Raw genomic sequence first — 16,231 nt, forward strand, 5'->3', positions numbered from 1 at the left:
TAAAATATCAGAAAAATAACGTATATGTAACTTTGCCAGATAGGGCCCTCCTTAGCCGTGCGGTAAGATGCGCGGCAACGAAGCAAGACCATGCTGAGGGTGGCTGGGAGAACAATCCACCTACCTTATGAGGCAACTTCTTAAGAATTCCTTACCGACACCCAATAGAGAGAGTGCATCCTCGAAGGTGAAATCCGTGACAGATCCCATCATAATCGCTACTCATTTATTGTGGATAATTGGAGCCATAGATTGAAATGACCGTCCAACTGCACGCCTTTCATCCGTTAATGCTGAACATAGTGCTCTTGATCCAAGGTCCAGCTCGTTCTAATTTCATAGCGGCTCCGAGCCAATGCACGATGTATCTTTTACGCAGAGGCGACTCGTCCATACGTTCTACCTGTTCATGGAACAGGTAACCATTTTTAGGTCAGAAGTAGGAAATTATTGTCTTGGCAATTAATTATTAGGGCAAATAATTTACTCAGTAAATTTTTTAAACAAAGTGTCACATAATATTTCCAATGATTTCAACATCTAAACATCTAAAGAAACAAAATAATATTTCTAAGGCTGATCAAGTTAACGCCACATGCTTGGCGTACAGTCAAATTGCAGCTAAATGTGTGTTTCTCCGACACACCACACCCCATCACATAGAAAGCTTTTGTCAGTCGTACGATCCATAATGAAGAACCAACAGCAGCGCTACCAGAAGTCAAATTTGAAGTTCTGCGGCATGACAAATGTTTTGAAATAATTTCCTCTTTGGTATGGTCACTCGTTCTCCGCGCGCAGAGAACCAACGTGAACGTTGCCAGCTTTCTCCGTTTCCTCACATCATCCTCTTTCGCATGCGAAGCAAGCACGTTTAGATGCAAGTTTTGCTATGCGCGCAGGAGTCAAACCCGTTCGACGCGCTGGGAGAACAACCAACGAAGCGACGCACCTTCGGTTAGACTCGATCGCAGTGTCGGGCTTGTGCTTTGCCGAAAGGCGCACGCGTACCACACACGCTTTCGTTCATACTCCGATGATTGGAAACGGTTTGATTTTGTTTTCTCCTGATGAATATGCAATGCATCAAGAACAATATTAAATTAATGTTTGCGTTTTCAAAAGAGACATTAAATAATGCTTTTTTACGAATACTCAAAATCAATCAACATAGAGAAAAAGGTATAGTTTTCATTAAATTTGAAAAATTAAATAATTGGAACACATTTCAGCTTCTAAATGTGACTCATTGGTCGTCACAGTCTGGGGTCGCATCGAACCATAATTGTTTATTATTATAATTATTATACTAATTATTATTATTATTGATTATTATACTAATAATGGTTAATAACATTTCTTTTATAGCAACAAAATATGTGGGAGTTTAAATATTAGCGGCGATGGGACCCGTGTACCCCGAATGGTGGAATGAGCCGATTTGAAAGATCTCTATTCTGAGCAATATTCAGTTATTGCCAACTGTTACCAAGTTAGATTTTAGACGATTTGCGAGAGTTTAAAATTTTAAGTGCACCTTTTTGTAACAAAAGAGATTAATAAGCTATTTATTGTTTTGTAAATCCTTTTTATTTAAATTGTTTTTTTTTCTTCTAATATTTGGTTAAGTTGTACAAAAAAAGGTTTCAATATTAGATCAAATGCACAACTTTCATTCGTAACCACTCAGCTTGATGAATATTTTTTTATCAGCATGGTAGAACAGGTGTAGCAAAAGTCCACGAGTCGCCCCTGCTTTTACGCGGTTTCTTTTTTCTTCAAGTGCAGGCAGTGATCAAACAACTTATAATTGATTTTGGAAATTATTTTGTTAAATAATATAAAGTAAAGAACATTCAAAATTTGGATATTTGGCAGAACTCAAAAACATTGCATCCGTTTTCTAACGAAGCATACTTCGATCCCCTCAAAAACTCCGTCAGGATTTCCCCGGAAATAACATCTACAATTCCTCCAAACATATCTTTATCAGTTCCCCTGAATATGTCTTCCCCAGAAATTTGTTTCGGAATTCCCATGGAAATGTCTCAAGCTTTTCTGCAGAAAATTTCTCCTAGAGTGCTCCGGGAAGCTCCTTTTTTCGGAAGAATTTTCTAAGAAATGGTTGTGGGAATATTCAAAGGAGTTCCCAATTCTCGAAAAAAAATCGCGTTGGGATTCCTGGTTTGAGTTCCAAGAATATTTTTTGGTCAACTTATTGATGGATTTTTCGATGGATTCACTGGAGAAATTCTCGGAGGAATTCCTAGAAGAGACCTGAAACAAATCTAGGAGATATTCTCTAACAAGAATTTCAAAAGCGGAAAGAATATTTTTGAAATTCCAAACAAATTTCAAATAAAGTTATGAAATAGTTTCAGACTGAAATACGAAATAATTTCTAGAAGAAATTTTAGAAGAAATTTCTTAGTTTTCTGAAGAACAATTTCCACATTTTCAGAAAAGTATCTTTATGTTTGGTCGAGAATATGTGGAAAGGGATCTAGTGGCCATGTTGTCAAAGATATTTTCCCATGACGCACTTTTTGGTCAGAGATCAGCTCCATGCTAGTTGCAGTTGTGAGTAAATCCCAATCCAGTGTTTTATATATAAAGACTTTATCTTTAGACATCATCTCAATTCGTCGATCTAAGTTGATAGGTAAATGAAAGTCAGCTCATCAGACCTCATATCGAAAATTCGTTTTTTGAGTCGCCTTCCCATTACATCTTGGTGTATGAGAGAGGCAAAAACGATTCAAAAGACGAGAAGATTAATATAACTTAGAAAGTTATCCCTTTTTTACATCTTCGAAATCAGTTTTCTTGTTATCTTTATACTCATCTTATTCTTTTATGTTATACATCTTATATTCATGAAATTACGAATCATAACAAAGGTTCCTCCAAACCAACGCGATGCGACTGTTGCTATAGTTGGTAGTTTGACGCTTTGGTGAGGAAGCGTCAATGGAGCCAATAGAGTCACAGTGACAGTTCAGTGCAACCCTAAAGCTTTTTATTCCCATCAAATCTATAGGAGAAATCTATGAAATACGTCATGTAAAAATGTAGTGATCTATAACCCACAATTGTTGTTTTTTGTGGTAGCATGCATAACTATGTATGTTGAAAATAACATACAATCAAAGTAGTCACGGGTAGCCGAGATGATCAAGTAGGCCCTTGTTTATGTCCAGTCAACCGGAGCGGCTATAAAAGCCGCGACATCCAGAGCAAGAGTTCATTCAAGATTGGATCGCCAATGAGAAACAACAAATTGAGAAGCAAAAATCAGCCAATTGAGAAGCAAAGAAACAGAAAAAGCAACTAATCAAATTGTTATTACTTTTCAAACTGTAAATAAAAGAAATACTATTTATCAAGTTTTTACCCTGCTGTTTTTATTAGAAATACTACAATAAGAGATCGGCGAAGACGCCATCTTGTTTCCAATCGAACCATCAAAAGCGGTTCCAATTCGGCTTGTTTACTTTTTGCGTCCATAAGAAGCAAGCAAAAAGTTCAAGTGATGCCAGTATTATTTTCACGATTTCATGCATTTTCATACGTTGCCATTTCGACAGTTTTTCACTCCGCCGGTCTCTGGTTATAGGGTGGCTAGTTTTTATCAAACTTTTACCAAAATTTTCATCATTCCCCTTGATCATCGCCTACTTTATTTGATTCCAAAAGCGGAATATAGAAGCGCAGGTACGGCCGATAACGTCGCAACATCCCTGGTTGCAGTCGCTGACATTTGGCCCTTCTCTCTGGCAGGTACGACCGATAACGTTTCGATATTCGACCTCCATGCTGGACAAAGATACACTCGTTTGCTTCCGACTTGCCCAGCAAAGTATAGCCTTCCCCAGTTGAAACAGATAGCCAGAATTTGACTTCCGGTCCGACGGATCTCCGCTCCAATCCGCGTCGCAATACCTGACTAGAACTAACTGCTCATCCATCGTGGCTGACAGCTTCAGCTTGTAGTTGGCGGTCTTCAACAGGTATCGCATGACACGTTTCAATTCGACCCAGTCGGTCTCCGTAGGACTGCTGATCTGCCTGCTTAAGATTGACACACTTGCGGCGATATCCGGCCTTGTGTTCACCGAGATGTAAAGAAGCGCTCCAACTAGACTGTGGTAGCGCTCGTTCGATTCCAGGGGTCGACTGTTCACCCGGCTGCGGTAGTATCCAGGATCGAGCGGAATACTCGAACCTTTGACGTCCTGTAGGCCAAACCGTTGCGCAAGGACTTTGATGAATACGTTCTGATTCAGGCTGAAGTATCCTTCTTCGTCTCTAGTTACCCTAACGCCGAGGAATTGATTCACTTCCCCCAACGATGTCAATGAAATCTTCTTCTGCAACTGTTCTTCGATACGCTTGATCTCCTCCTGAGCTGTGCTTGCCACAATCATGTCGTCCATATAAATTAGGAGGTAGACGACGCCACCACCGGATAATCTCTTCACATAGCGGCACGGATCTGACACTGACTGCGTGAATCCGAGCTCTCGTAACATCGCACTGATCGTCTCATTCCATACGCGTGCGGCCTGCTTGAGGCCGTACAGGCTCCGCTCGAGCTGGCACACGAATCTCTCCTTTCCAGGAATAACAAATCCTTTTGGCTGTTGCATGTACGTACACCTCCTCTTTAAGCCTTCCGTGGAGGTAGGCGCTTTTCACGTCAAAGTGGTGCACATGCATCTTCTTTTGTCCGGCGACAGTTAGGAGAATCCTTAAAGTTGTCTGAGTTGCCACTGGGGCAAAGACGGCGTCGTAATCGACTCCGAATCTCTGGGAGAAGCCTCTCGCGACTAGCCGTGCTTTGAACCGTGAAACATTTCCGACACTATCGTGCTTCTTCTTATACACCCACTTGCAGCTGATTGGGGTGCGACCAGCGGGCAGTTCAACAAGCTTCCACGTTCGGTTTTCAATCAGCGACCGGTACTCTTCCTTCATCGCTTCCTTCCATTGTATTCGTGTTCAGGAATCGGTAGGCCTTCCTATCACTGCAATAACCCACGAACAACAACTTCTTAGCTTTGCTGTCAAGTTTCGACCGTTTAACATCTGGGATGTGAACAAATGCAGGACAACCGAATATCTTCACGTGTGATAGCGATGGTTTCCTGCCGTACCACCGTTCGTAAGGTGTAGTGTCAACGGCTCGGGATGGCAACCTATTCTGCAGGTACGCTGCCATGGCTACCGCCTTCCCCCAGTATTTTTTTTTATCAAGGCCAGCATCAAGAAGCATGCAAGTACCTAGCCATTTCTTGGAGTGAGCGATTCTTTCTCTCGACCACCCCGTTCTGCTGAGGGGAGTAGGCCGCAGTGAACTGCGCCTGAATGCCCTCTTGCTCATAATACCGCTTCAGTTCATGACCGGTATATTCACCACCACCGCCATCTGATCTTATAACACATGGAGCCCGACCAAACTTGTTCTTGACGTGTGCGACAAATCTCTTAATGCAATCAGCTACATCGCTCTTACGTTCAAGCAGACACACGACTGTGTATCTACTATAATCATCAATGACTGACAATAAATAGCGGGCACCCCCTGGTGTCACGTTTGCCATTGGGCCGTATACATCCGTATGAATAACGTCGAGAACACGTTGGGTCCGATTGCTCGCAGTTTTAGGAAATGGAATTCTACATGATTTACCTTCAAGGCTTGGCTGACAAACCTGCCGGATCCCGCAATCCTGCATTTTGAAGTCCTCCGACAGCTCCTTCCTCTGCATCTCATCCAACGCCGCCGGGTCTCGATGACCAAGCCGACGGTGCCAGGTGTGCTGGCAATTCTGCTGGTGCCGAACTTCCTTGCCCAGCCGAGCTACCTCTGCAACCTTCAACGTGAACAGATTGCTGCGTGGTTCCGCAACAGCCACTACCCTGCCTTGCGCCGTCGAAATTTCACACCGCGAACCACTGAATTCCACTTTTAGTCCTCTCTTCAAGAGTTTTCTCACCGATAAGAGTTCACAGTCCAGTGAAGGCACATACAGTACGTCCTTGAACGGAATGTCTACCAAACAGTTTTCACCGTTCACACATTTCACCGTGCCTTCTCCGATTCCACCAGACATCGTCTCTGATCCGTCGGCCAGGACAACCTTTACTTTCACACTCGTGTCAAAATTGTCAAAGAACGATCTATCGTTCGTCATGTGACTGGAACACCCACTATCGATGACCCCGGCCACTACATTTGGTTCCAGCCACGAAACAGATAGCTGAATCACTTGCTTCTGCCTGCTTCGCTTTCGCACTACCAGACTTTGATTTCGCGACACGTTTCACATCATTATTTCTCGGCTGCTGCGGGCAATTTCGACGAAAATGTCCCGGTTTGCCGCACTGAAAACACACTCTATCACTCTGCTTCTTCTTGCTGTGAATCTTCATCGCGTTTTCCCCGCCGTCGCCTGAACGCTCTTGACGCCGCTGATGCTCGTCAATCAGTTTCTGCTTTACCAGTTCCATTGTCTGGTCGGCATCTGGTCTACCTTCCAGAGCGGTAACCAAACTGCCGTACGACTCTGGCAAGCTGCGGTAAATCATAGCGATTTTGAGAGGCATCTCCATTTCCTGACCCGCGCAGGCCAGCTTATCGAAAAGCTCCTCCAGGTCATACAGGTGCTTCTCGATATTGTCACCTTCGGCCATATTTAGACTGCATATACGACGAAGCAACGACACCCTTGACGTCATCGACGTTTTTTCGTGGAAATCTTTTAATTTATCCCACGCGTTCACTGCCGACGTAGCACCACGCACTAAATTCAGCTGACTGTCTTCTACACCCAGGACAATCATAGCCAGCGCTTTTTCGCCACACTTCTCCCAGTCATCGGTGACCGGGTTTGGCGCTGCGTCTCTTATCACCTTCCACAATTCTTCGCGTTTCAAAAACATTTCCATGCGCGTTTTCCACACGGGGAAATTCTGATTGTTTAAACGAGCGAACAGAAATTTCTCAGACATTTTCTTCTCCTATCGGGGTCACTCGCGACGAGAACGAAAACTTTTCACTAATGCCCCTTTCACCTGTGGCTCGAGAAAAAAAATTCTGTCAGCCTCGAACACACCAGTAACCGAAACGCGCACGCCGATGTGCTTCATTAAAGGTGTGGGCCAAAGTCCTTTATGTCAGTAGTAGTCGAAAAAATAACGTAAACATTGCCACCCACAGTGGGTGGGTGAAATGAAACGTCACGTCTGTTATAAAAATTGTACTGAGTATGTCAGACGTGACGTCACATTCGGCCACCTTCGGCCATCTTCGGCAACCCAGCTGAGAGTTTCTCTCTCAAAAGAGCGAATGTTCGTTAAACAAATACTACTTTGGGGTTTGGCCCACACCTGTAGTAAAGCACATCGCGCGCACGCTCAAGTCGACTCAAAAAAACACGCACACCACTACAGCCGCGCTGCTTAGCAGACCGAGCCAACTGCAACCGCCGAATAAACTGTGCCGACTGCACCCGCGCCGAAACAACTTTTCGCGCATTGATGGCTTCCTAGAAGCCCACTTTTCGTCCCCGAAAACACTTTTCCTTGCTCACAAACTCTGGGCCCATAACCTGTGGGACAACAGAGTGGACCGACCGACGAAATACGGATACCCAACAGGCCAGCGGAACACCGGAAGACTCCGGACAATGCGTTTCGGTGAAGAAAGGAAAAACTACACACGCGGGACCGATATTTTGTATGTCTTTATTTCGCACGTATTGGGTACAAACTGAAATGATGTTACTTGTAAAACTCAAATGTTGTTGCCAGCAATGCGGTGCAGAGACGGCGTTATAATGAACGTTGCCCCCGCTTTATAGCTGACAGCAACATCCCTGGTTGCAGTCGCTGACATTTGGCCCTTCTCTCCGGCAGGTACGGCCGATAACGTCGCAACATCCCTGGTTGCAGTCGCTGACATTTGGCCCTTCTCTCCGGCAGGTACGGCCGATAACGTCGCAACATCCCTGGTTGCTGTCGCTCACAATGTACGATGTGTAACATATCTTTAGAATATTCCTCCTACAATGCCACGCAATTTATGGATGTTCCAATATATTTCTTGAAAAATAGTAGCTCCATATTTACAAACACGATTATTTTGCTCAATGCTACATGTAGGCACCATTTAAAAAAAATCTGGGTTCTGTTGGTCCGTTGTGTACTATATCAAATACAAATATTTATAGAGTACAGAGCCTTCAATCGAAATTTTTATTTCTGGGTGGTTTTATTAACTTTCTGCTACTCCTACATAAACAAAAAGGCAAAAACCTAAACGTACTATCGAGGTATGCTTGTATTCGGAATATGAGTCTAGTCATACTTGAATTGACTAGAAAGCCCTTTCAGTTACTTCAGTAACGCATTTTGCTGTCCAGGATCGATGTATCAAAGCATTTGATTTTTACGTAGTTGATATCTTCTTAGCAGTGATTAAACCTAAGAAAGCTAAATCTCTAATTTAGCTTTCTATCTAATTTAAAAGCTTCGAACTCATGGGATATGTGAGAAAATCTAGACAATTCAGTTTCGGGACCTGTAACTTTTGTACGGAAGCTCACATTGCGTAGAGATGCGCAATGCCACGTGAAACAATTGCAATCAAGCTTCATCGGGAACAAGGACAATATTAACTAAATGGCGTTTATCACTTTCATTTGAAGGAGGGAAACACGTCGAAGAGAATTCCAGACAGATCTTTAATTGATTGAAAAATTTCTAAAACTTTCTATTCGTGCTTATCGACGCACTTCTATCTTCATAGCATTCGCATCCTTTCCCTGGGATGGCAGAACAAAGTATTGTTCGCACGAAGCTACAGTATCGGACAAAAACAATGAAAAAAAGGTTTTTCTTTTGTAGAACGTTAAGATGAAGATAGTCGTCAATAAAAAAAATAAGTTAAAATGTTACTTTTGTGTCGCCTATACTGTTTCTAATGAGCAACTTTCCTCAAAATTTGTCGTTGTTTTATTGTTGCGCTTCTTCACATGGAATCAGCAGCGTGCAGCCCTTGCCGTCAGCATTCTCTTTAATTTACGCCTTTACGCTACTGGCGTTACGATAGGCTGCCACAAAACAAACTCGCTGTGTCATGGTGCACCACCATAAAGTGGATAAAAAGATAAATCTTTCCTGTGAATAGAATTTGTGAAACAACCCAAAAAATTACATGACATACAATTACATTGTATTTAATTGTCTTTTTTTATGATTCTTTATTCCATTAGAGATTACGCCACTTATTATATAAAATGAATTGTATGGGAATTTACATCAAGTTACTCTTAAGTATTATGTTTATTATCATAAATGGCATTATCTGAATAGACTATAAGAGAGTTTATCTGCAGATATTCTCCTTTTTCAATAGCTCAACATTTCAACTGGAACTGGTTCTACTTTTCAACTTAGTGTTCTATAAGAATTTCCACAGTAATTAATTGAAAGTTGTTTTTCACGCTGCCATTGCATGGCGAGCACCATGGAACTATGCCCAAGGTGTCGAGAATGTTTCCTATCCGAAAGCATCCTTAACCGGTCCGAGAATCGAACTCGCCACCTCCGGATTGGCAATCCCACGCCTTTGGTCTCAAGGCTAATTGGAGACGCTCTTAACAGATATTGTTATTTGTTTGAAGAAATGAAAGGTGCTAAATATGGAGGCGCTCCTATAAATCTGAAGCAGGTCAGCGAATTCCAAGCGTCCTTTTATTTGGTTTTCGATGACTAGGTGAAAGCTTTCGACCGTACATGTACATTATCGTACATGTGTGAGTCCTTCTCGCACAGAGTGCTGCACAACGGAGTTCTATCCGATCCCCTTTGAGTCGTAGTCCGTGTGAGGAATATCACCGCTACTGTTCATCATCGTAATCAACGAGATTCTGTCAGATGCGATTTGCCGTGGAGCAAATCGTGGGCTGCAATGATAGTTTCCAATAATGGAGCACTTGAACGACTTCACATTGACTGATGAAGTAGCACTTCATCTTGCATGATAATATTTAAGTTATGTGCAGAGTGATCTCAACTATCTTGTCGCACACTCCTTATCGGCTGGTTTAGTTACGTCAACAAACCAAATCGTTGGATGTGAATACGGTAAGCCCTTCCAGCTTCACAGTAGCTGGGCAATCGGTGAAGAATTCGGAAAGCTTAAGAGTAGCATCCATTACCACAGATATTCATTTGGAACTATCTCTAAGGGCCGATGTCCTCATAGCGGTTTTTAAGCTCTCCACGCAAGGTACCCTGCATCAAATGGAGTAATGCACACGTATACGTGGGCACGATTACATTTGATACTGGGTACCTTGCGTGAACGCGCCGTGCTCGCAGTTTGAAAGAACGCTTCGTGGTCGTCGATCCTTAGATGGAAGCAATATGTACTCTCCAATAGTCAAGATCTGTTCTGGCCACGTCCTTGCGAATGCTGAGGAAATGGAAGGATGGTTAGTAGGACACCTACTTAAGAAAGATGCAGAGAGCGCTACGACCTCTCACAGGTGCAACGGGAAGTTTTGCAATTATTAGTGCGGCAGGTTATAGCAGTAGGAGTTCTGGTAGAACGTAAAACCCAGAAAGAACTAAGATAGAAATACAAACTAGGAAAGGGCGAGCCTGGAGTTGCACGTCAGGAGGTCCAAAGCAGAAGCAGTAGCCACTAGATGACCGGGCTCGTCAAGAACAATTGATCAGTTTGTTTATTTCATAATTTCAGCTGGATAATTATAGAATGTTATAGAATTCATTTATGTGTGATAATCGAATCTATGATTTTTGTGAATTTGATTGAATTGATCTCAACCTGTAAACTTAAAGATAAAAAAGTCTTACTCAGAAAGGCGGAACCAACATCATCATAATCAACAGAATTGGTGTTGCATAGTTAGATTTTCGGGATTCAGTCATGAATAATAGCGTTGACAATTTTATTTCATCGCCGACGATTTGATATAGGGGATCTTTTCCAATGCTCTACGGCAGTCAATTGGGCAATTATCGCCGTATTCGTAAGGGGGTTTGTCATGCGTTTGGTGGCAAATATTTCCGGCTTAATTGACCAAATATAATTAACTTCAAAAACTTTTTGACACTAATTCTGTTACACACTATAGGGGGCGAATACTTTCTTTACATGAATGCACAAACATTCAAATTGATGTTGAGCACTCCGCTTTTTTTTTGGAACAGTCTGCTGCGCAGTTTAGGGCGCATCGATTAAGTACTGTTTAGCGCCTTTCTATGCAGGTCGACGACTTCCCTAAAATATGATGTTATAAGTTTCAAAAGCATAGATCAACTAGTCAGTGAGATAAAGCTATCGTATCAACGATGAAGACGTTCTGTTTCCTAGTTTTAATAACAACCTATGAGGTCACTAGTTCAACGTTTAACGCAACAAATGATTCCGTTGTGTATAGGCAGAATGCCACTAACACTGAAATGACGTTGTCGAGGGGAAAGAGGTTTTTGCTATTCCCAAGAAATGCTTTATTACTTGTGAGTTCAAAACAAATGGTCATGGTCAAAATAGTTTTAACAAAATTACCTTTTTTTTACAGGTTACGATTGCGGCAGCGAAAATTCTTATATTTCGTTATCCAGCGGCGTCTTATGGTCTTATAGAGTGGGATTTGTTATACCCTCTTCCAGACTATACAAACCGCATTACGCAATTCCAATTCGGCGAAATATTTACAAAGCCAAATGGACCGGTGTTACTTCCCCCAACGCCTCCACAGCCAACAACGACATCAGCACCACCCCCACCCGCAGTTCCACTGGAACATTCCCACCATGAACACCACCACGGGCATGAAGTATCGGAAATGGAGCTACAATCGTATCTCAAAGATCATCCAGAAACGTGGGTACCTCCGGGATACGGCAAAGATAGATCGGACTGGATCGCACCGAACTCCTACAATCCATATCAGAAACATCGCATTAGCCCTATTAATGATTCATACAAACGACGCAACCAGACGAATTTCAATCGCATGGGGAGAGCTGCTGATGGTTTAAGTGATAACGATTTTTTAGTAGAGGAAGATACGCACAACATCAGCCAACATCGCGATTGGGAAAGTTTTTATCATTACCGCGAAAGGCGAGATTTGTATCATGCCATGGAACATGCTTTAGGGAAAAGGTATGTAGTATTGAGCGGCAGTGTGTAACAGTTCTGCTAATGCAATCGCTCTATCGATTTCCAGCCACCGGTTGCAGATAAAACATGCGTTTTGCGAACCATATGTGAAGCACGAAATCTACTCCGTCCAAAGAAAAGTCCATGATTGTGGAAATGGCCAGGCTTATGTTCAGGTTGGTCATGGTTCAGTTCTGTGATTGGTGGAAGTCCTAACGGTTCGAATGTGTTATTTATTTGCAGTGTTCCATTAAAAGATGACCTTCAAGATGACTACAGTGAAGCGATGAGACATGACAATTTGGATTGTACAGCTGTTTATGGCGACAAATGCGCCGTGAGTATTTTGTCGATGCTTCTGTTCGGAAAGTTTGAACCTTCGTTCGAATAAACTAATATATTCAAAAAAATATATATTCAGGTTTTTTACTGCTTGGCTACTATATTGATTGAGATTCATGTGCCCTAACGTAAGGTGGGGCCGTCTCAGCCTCACTTCTGCTCCTGAACCTCTGATGCTATCGGCGCACATAGGGGTATTTCACCATTCTAGCCGGAATAAAGTTAAATTTTCAAAATTGTCCTAGAGCAGTCCAAATATGTCTCAAACTTCTCTGAACAGTAGACGAGCTACTCTTAGTACTAGGTTTTCTATTTAGATATAAAGTTTTACCACTACACTTCTAGAAAATTAAAGGTTTTTCATTGAGGAAATTATTGGTTTCCTCTGTTGAATTTGATTACGTTCGGTATGTTCTATTGTGGTCAAATATTTGGCACAGCAATCCACAGATCAGTACGTATCATAAAAAAGTTGGCAAAATAGTATCATGTGAACATGTTTTTGACAAGAATAAATGATTCTGAACAGAAATACAAAAGAGTAATTCGAAGTCCATTTTCGAGCTAAAACTAGTTAATGTTACTCATATTTTCAATAAGCATAAAACACTTATTCGATGATATTCGGTAATATTTCAGTATAGAGAGGACGCATTTATGTCTATATTTTAGGATACCGAAGAAAAATCTTGCGCAAATTTGCGCCATTTTGAAAGCGGATGTTTTTAGTTTGGTACTGTATTTAGGGCATTTATGACCTATATCATACATTTAACCTTCCTATGAAAAGAGAAAGAGTCATAAGGCAGTTTCCATGACACCATCTTTTAGCTCTATGTTTCCCCTTGCAAACACATAGAGTTGAGCTGATTTCGGTAGAAGCGATGACGAGAACGAATTAATTGAAATTACCAATGTTTTTCAAGGTTTTAAAGGCACATGGGTCAAAAGGTGAAAATTAAGAAAACTGATATTTCAGCTAAACTATCATCACAGTATCATAAAATAAGGTGAAATATAGCAGTTTGAGAGTTGAAATAATTTATTCCGGCTGGATTGCGAAAATACCCCTATGTGCGGCGTCTGGTGACAACAACGATAGAATTTTAGTGCGTTCACGTATTTGCCTGTTATCCCCAGGGAGAGAAGGCGGAACAGTGAAGCCCTACGCTGTCATGTGCAACACCTGGATCTGGTTCTAAAATTTTAACAACAGTGTTAACTCTACCACCATTTTGTTATGGCGAAGCAATTTTTATGCACACCTTTTTTTCGATAGTTTATCAAAACCAAACACTCATTCATGCAACAATGTAAAGATGTGGTATGCTTCCCAAGTAACAATTTCCATGCTTCTTGGATTTATCTAATTCTTATTGCGGACTTATGGCAGCAATCACGAAGCTGATTGCTCAGTTTTATTGGCGCTCTTATTGCTATCAATAAACCTCCCATAAATATGCTGAAAAATGCTTCAAACGTCAAATGCCTATTGACTATATGAACAGATCTATGGTAGTGATTAAGAGCGTAATAAATCCAATTTTCAACGCTCGAATAAAGCTACAATTTTTGGTCATAATGTGGTCAAATGAATTACCCCCATAAGAATGTTTGTATTGCGAAGAGTTTATGACGGTGTTTTATAAAAGCAATTTTTTTCTGATCAAATTCCATGATGGCCATATTGAAAACGGAAAAGCATTTCGCAGTCAGTGAAATATATCACTGAAATGCATGATTTAATGAAATTTTCACCGCTCATCATACTTTTTCCGATAAATAATTTTATTAATTAATAGTATGGGCAAAATACTAATCGATTTAGTGGACATCCTAGATGTTGTGGTAATCAATATTCTCGATTTATTTCCCTGAACTACGTTATATGACCGGCGCGTGGTGTTCAACCTTATTTTTTTCACAACATTTGACCATAAAATCGGAAGCGCACTTCTTTTCAATGGTACTGAATCGAAAAAACAACCTGAAATAAAATATTATTTTGTTGTCATCATCATAATTTTCATCAACAATCCATTTTGTTATTATTTTTCTGCAAAGATTTGTTTCTCTTTTTTTAATGCAACATTTTGACGGCTGCCGCAGCCAAATTCCCTTTTTTGCGGGTGGTTTAAAAAGGGTTTCTAAATGCTCTTATAATAGGTTTATAGCGGTTATCTGGAGAGGGTCACTTGGCAATGTCTTACTCTTATAGTGGTCATCAGAAGGTTGCCGTGTATTACACGGTTTTATTGTTAGATCTTATAAATTGATCTTGAAAACCATTCTTAGACCGGAATAAAACTTAAAATGTTACTTGGGTTGAGAAACCTGCTTAACCTTCTGTTTGTGGTCAAAAAAACTTACGTTGTTTCCCAAGTAACATTTCAAGTTTTATTCCGCTCTAGAAATGGTTTTCAAGATCGAATTACAAGAGCTGACAATAAAACCCATTACTACAGGATTACCTTCTGATGACCACTATAAGAGTAAGATATGTCCAAATGGCCCTCTCTAGATTACCACTATAAACCTCTTATAAGAGTATATAAAATCCGTTTCAAGCCGCCCGCAAAAGGGAATTTGGCTGCGGCAGCTGTCAAAATTTGCTTTGAAAAAGAGAAACAAAATCTTGCAAACAAATAATAACAAACTAAAGTGTTGATGGAAATCATGATGAGGATGACTACAAAATAATACTTTTTAAAGTTTTTACAATGTACTTTCATGGAAATGAGGTGCGCGCTCGATTTCATGGTGAAAGCTAGTGCAAAAATGAGATTAAGCACTACGCGCCCGCAAAATAATATAGTTTTGGGCAATGAATTTAAAATTATTATAATATCAATAACGTAAATCTTCACTAAACTAATTGATATTACACCCAGATATGTTTCTTTTTAAATATCCTTTACCAAAAACGTGTCTTTTGCGGCGAAAACACCGTCTAATCATAAATTCCAGTGATAAATTCCACTGACTTGAAGATGGTACCCCATTTCCAATATGGCCATCATAGATTTCGATCAGAAAAATGTTGCTCTTATTAAGCACCGTTATAAACCCTTTGCAATGTAAATATTCTTATTGGGGTTATTCATTTGACAACATTACGACCCAAAATTATGGCTTTGATCAAGCTTTGAAAATTGGACTTATTATGCTCTTCGTTACAACCGTAGAGCTGCTTTTAAGACCAGTCGGCATTTGACGTTTGAAGTTTTTCGAACAGATTTATTAGAGGTTTATTGATAGCAATTGGCGATCTAATAAATCTGAGCAACTAGCCATGGTGACTGCTGTCATAAAACCGCTATAAGAAATAAATAAATCTAACAAGCATGAAAATTGTTACTTGGGTTGTGCTCTGGGGTCAAATTGATCCCAAATTGAAATTTCTATAAATTTTTTAATGTTTGGCCAATTTTGGAGTTTTTGAGCTGTTTCAAAACATAATTTAATCATTTTTAAGGTCGATACCTAAAATTGATCATAGGTGGGCGGGAACCTCGTGGAGAGGGGTTTCCGTGGAAAAGGATACAAGAACAGATTTTTATGCTTATTTTGCTTTTATCTGAAAATTCTACCCATTTTGAACTGCAGCTTTTCAAAAAGGTTATGCAGGAAGGCGTGTGCTTTGACATGAGGCATTGATTAGCCTAGAACTTGGCCGCTAGGTGGTGA

The 16,231-nt window shown here is 40.9% G+C and overlaps 1 protein-coding gene across 1 annotated transcript; it reads left to right on the forward strand.

The window, feature by feature from the left end:
• Positions 1-11,404: 11,404 nt before the first annotated feature.
• On the forward strand, positions 11,405-12,402 carry LOC134223029 (uncharacterized). Its single transcript, XM_062702167.1, has 3 exons — positions 11,405-11,553; positions 11,616-12,205; positions 12,270-12,402. Exons 1-3 carry the CDS (start codon positions 11,497-11,499, stop codon positions 12,400-12,402), a joined length of 780 nt encoding a protein of 259 aa, XP_062558151.1. The 5' UTR covers positions 11,405-11,496.
• The last annotated feature ends 3,829 nt before the right edge of the window (positions 12,403-16,231 follow it).

This window comes from Armigeres subalbatus, chromosome 3 (assembly GCF_024139115.2).
Source record: "Armigeres subalbatus isolate Guangzhou_Male chromosome 3, GZ_Asu_2, whole genome shotgun sequence".
Lineage (NCBI taxonomy): Eukaryota > Metazoa > Arthropoda > Insecta > Diptera > Culicidae > Armigeres > Armigeres subalbatus.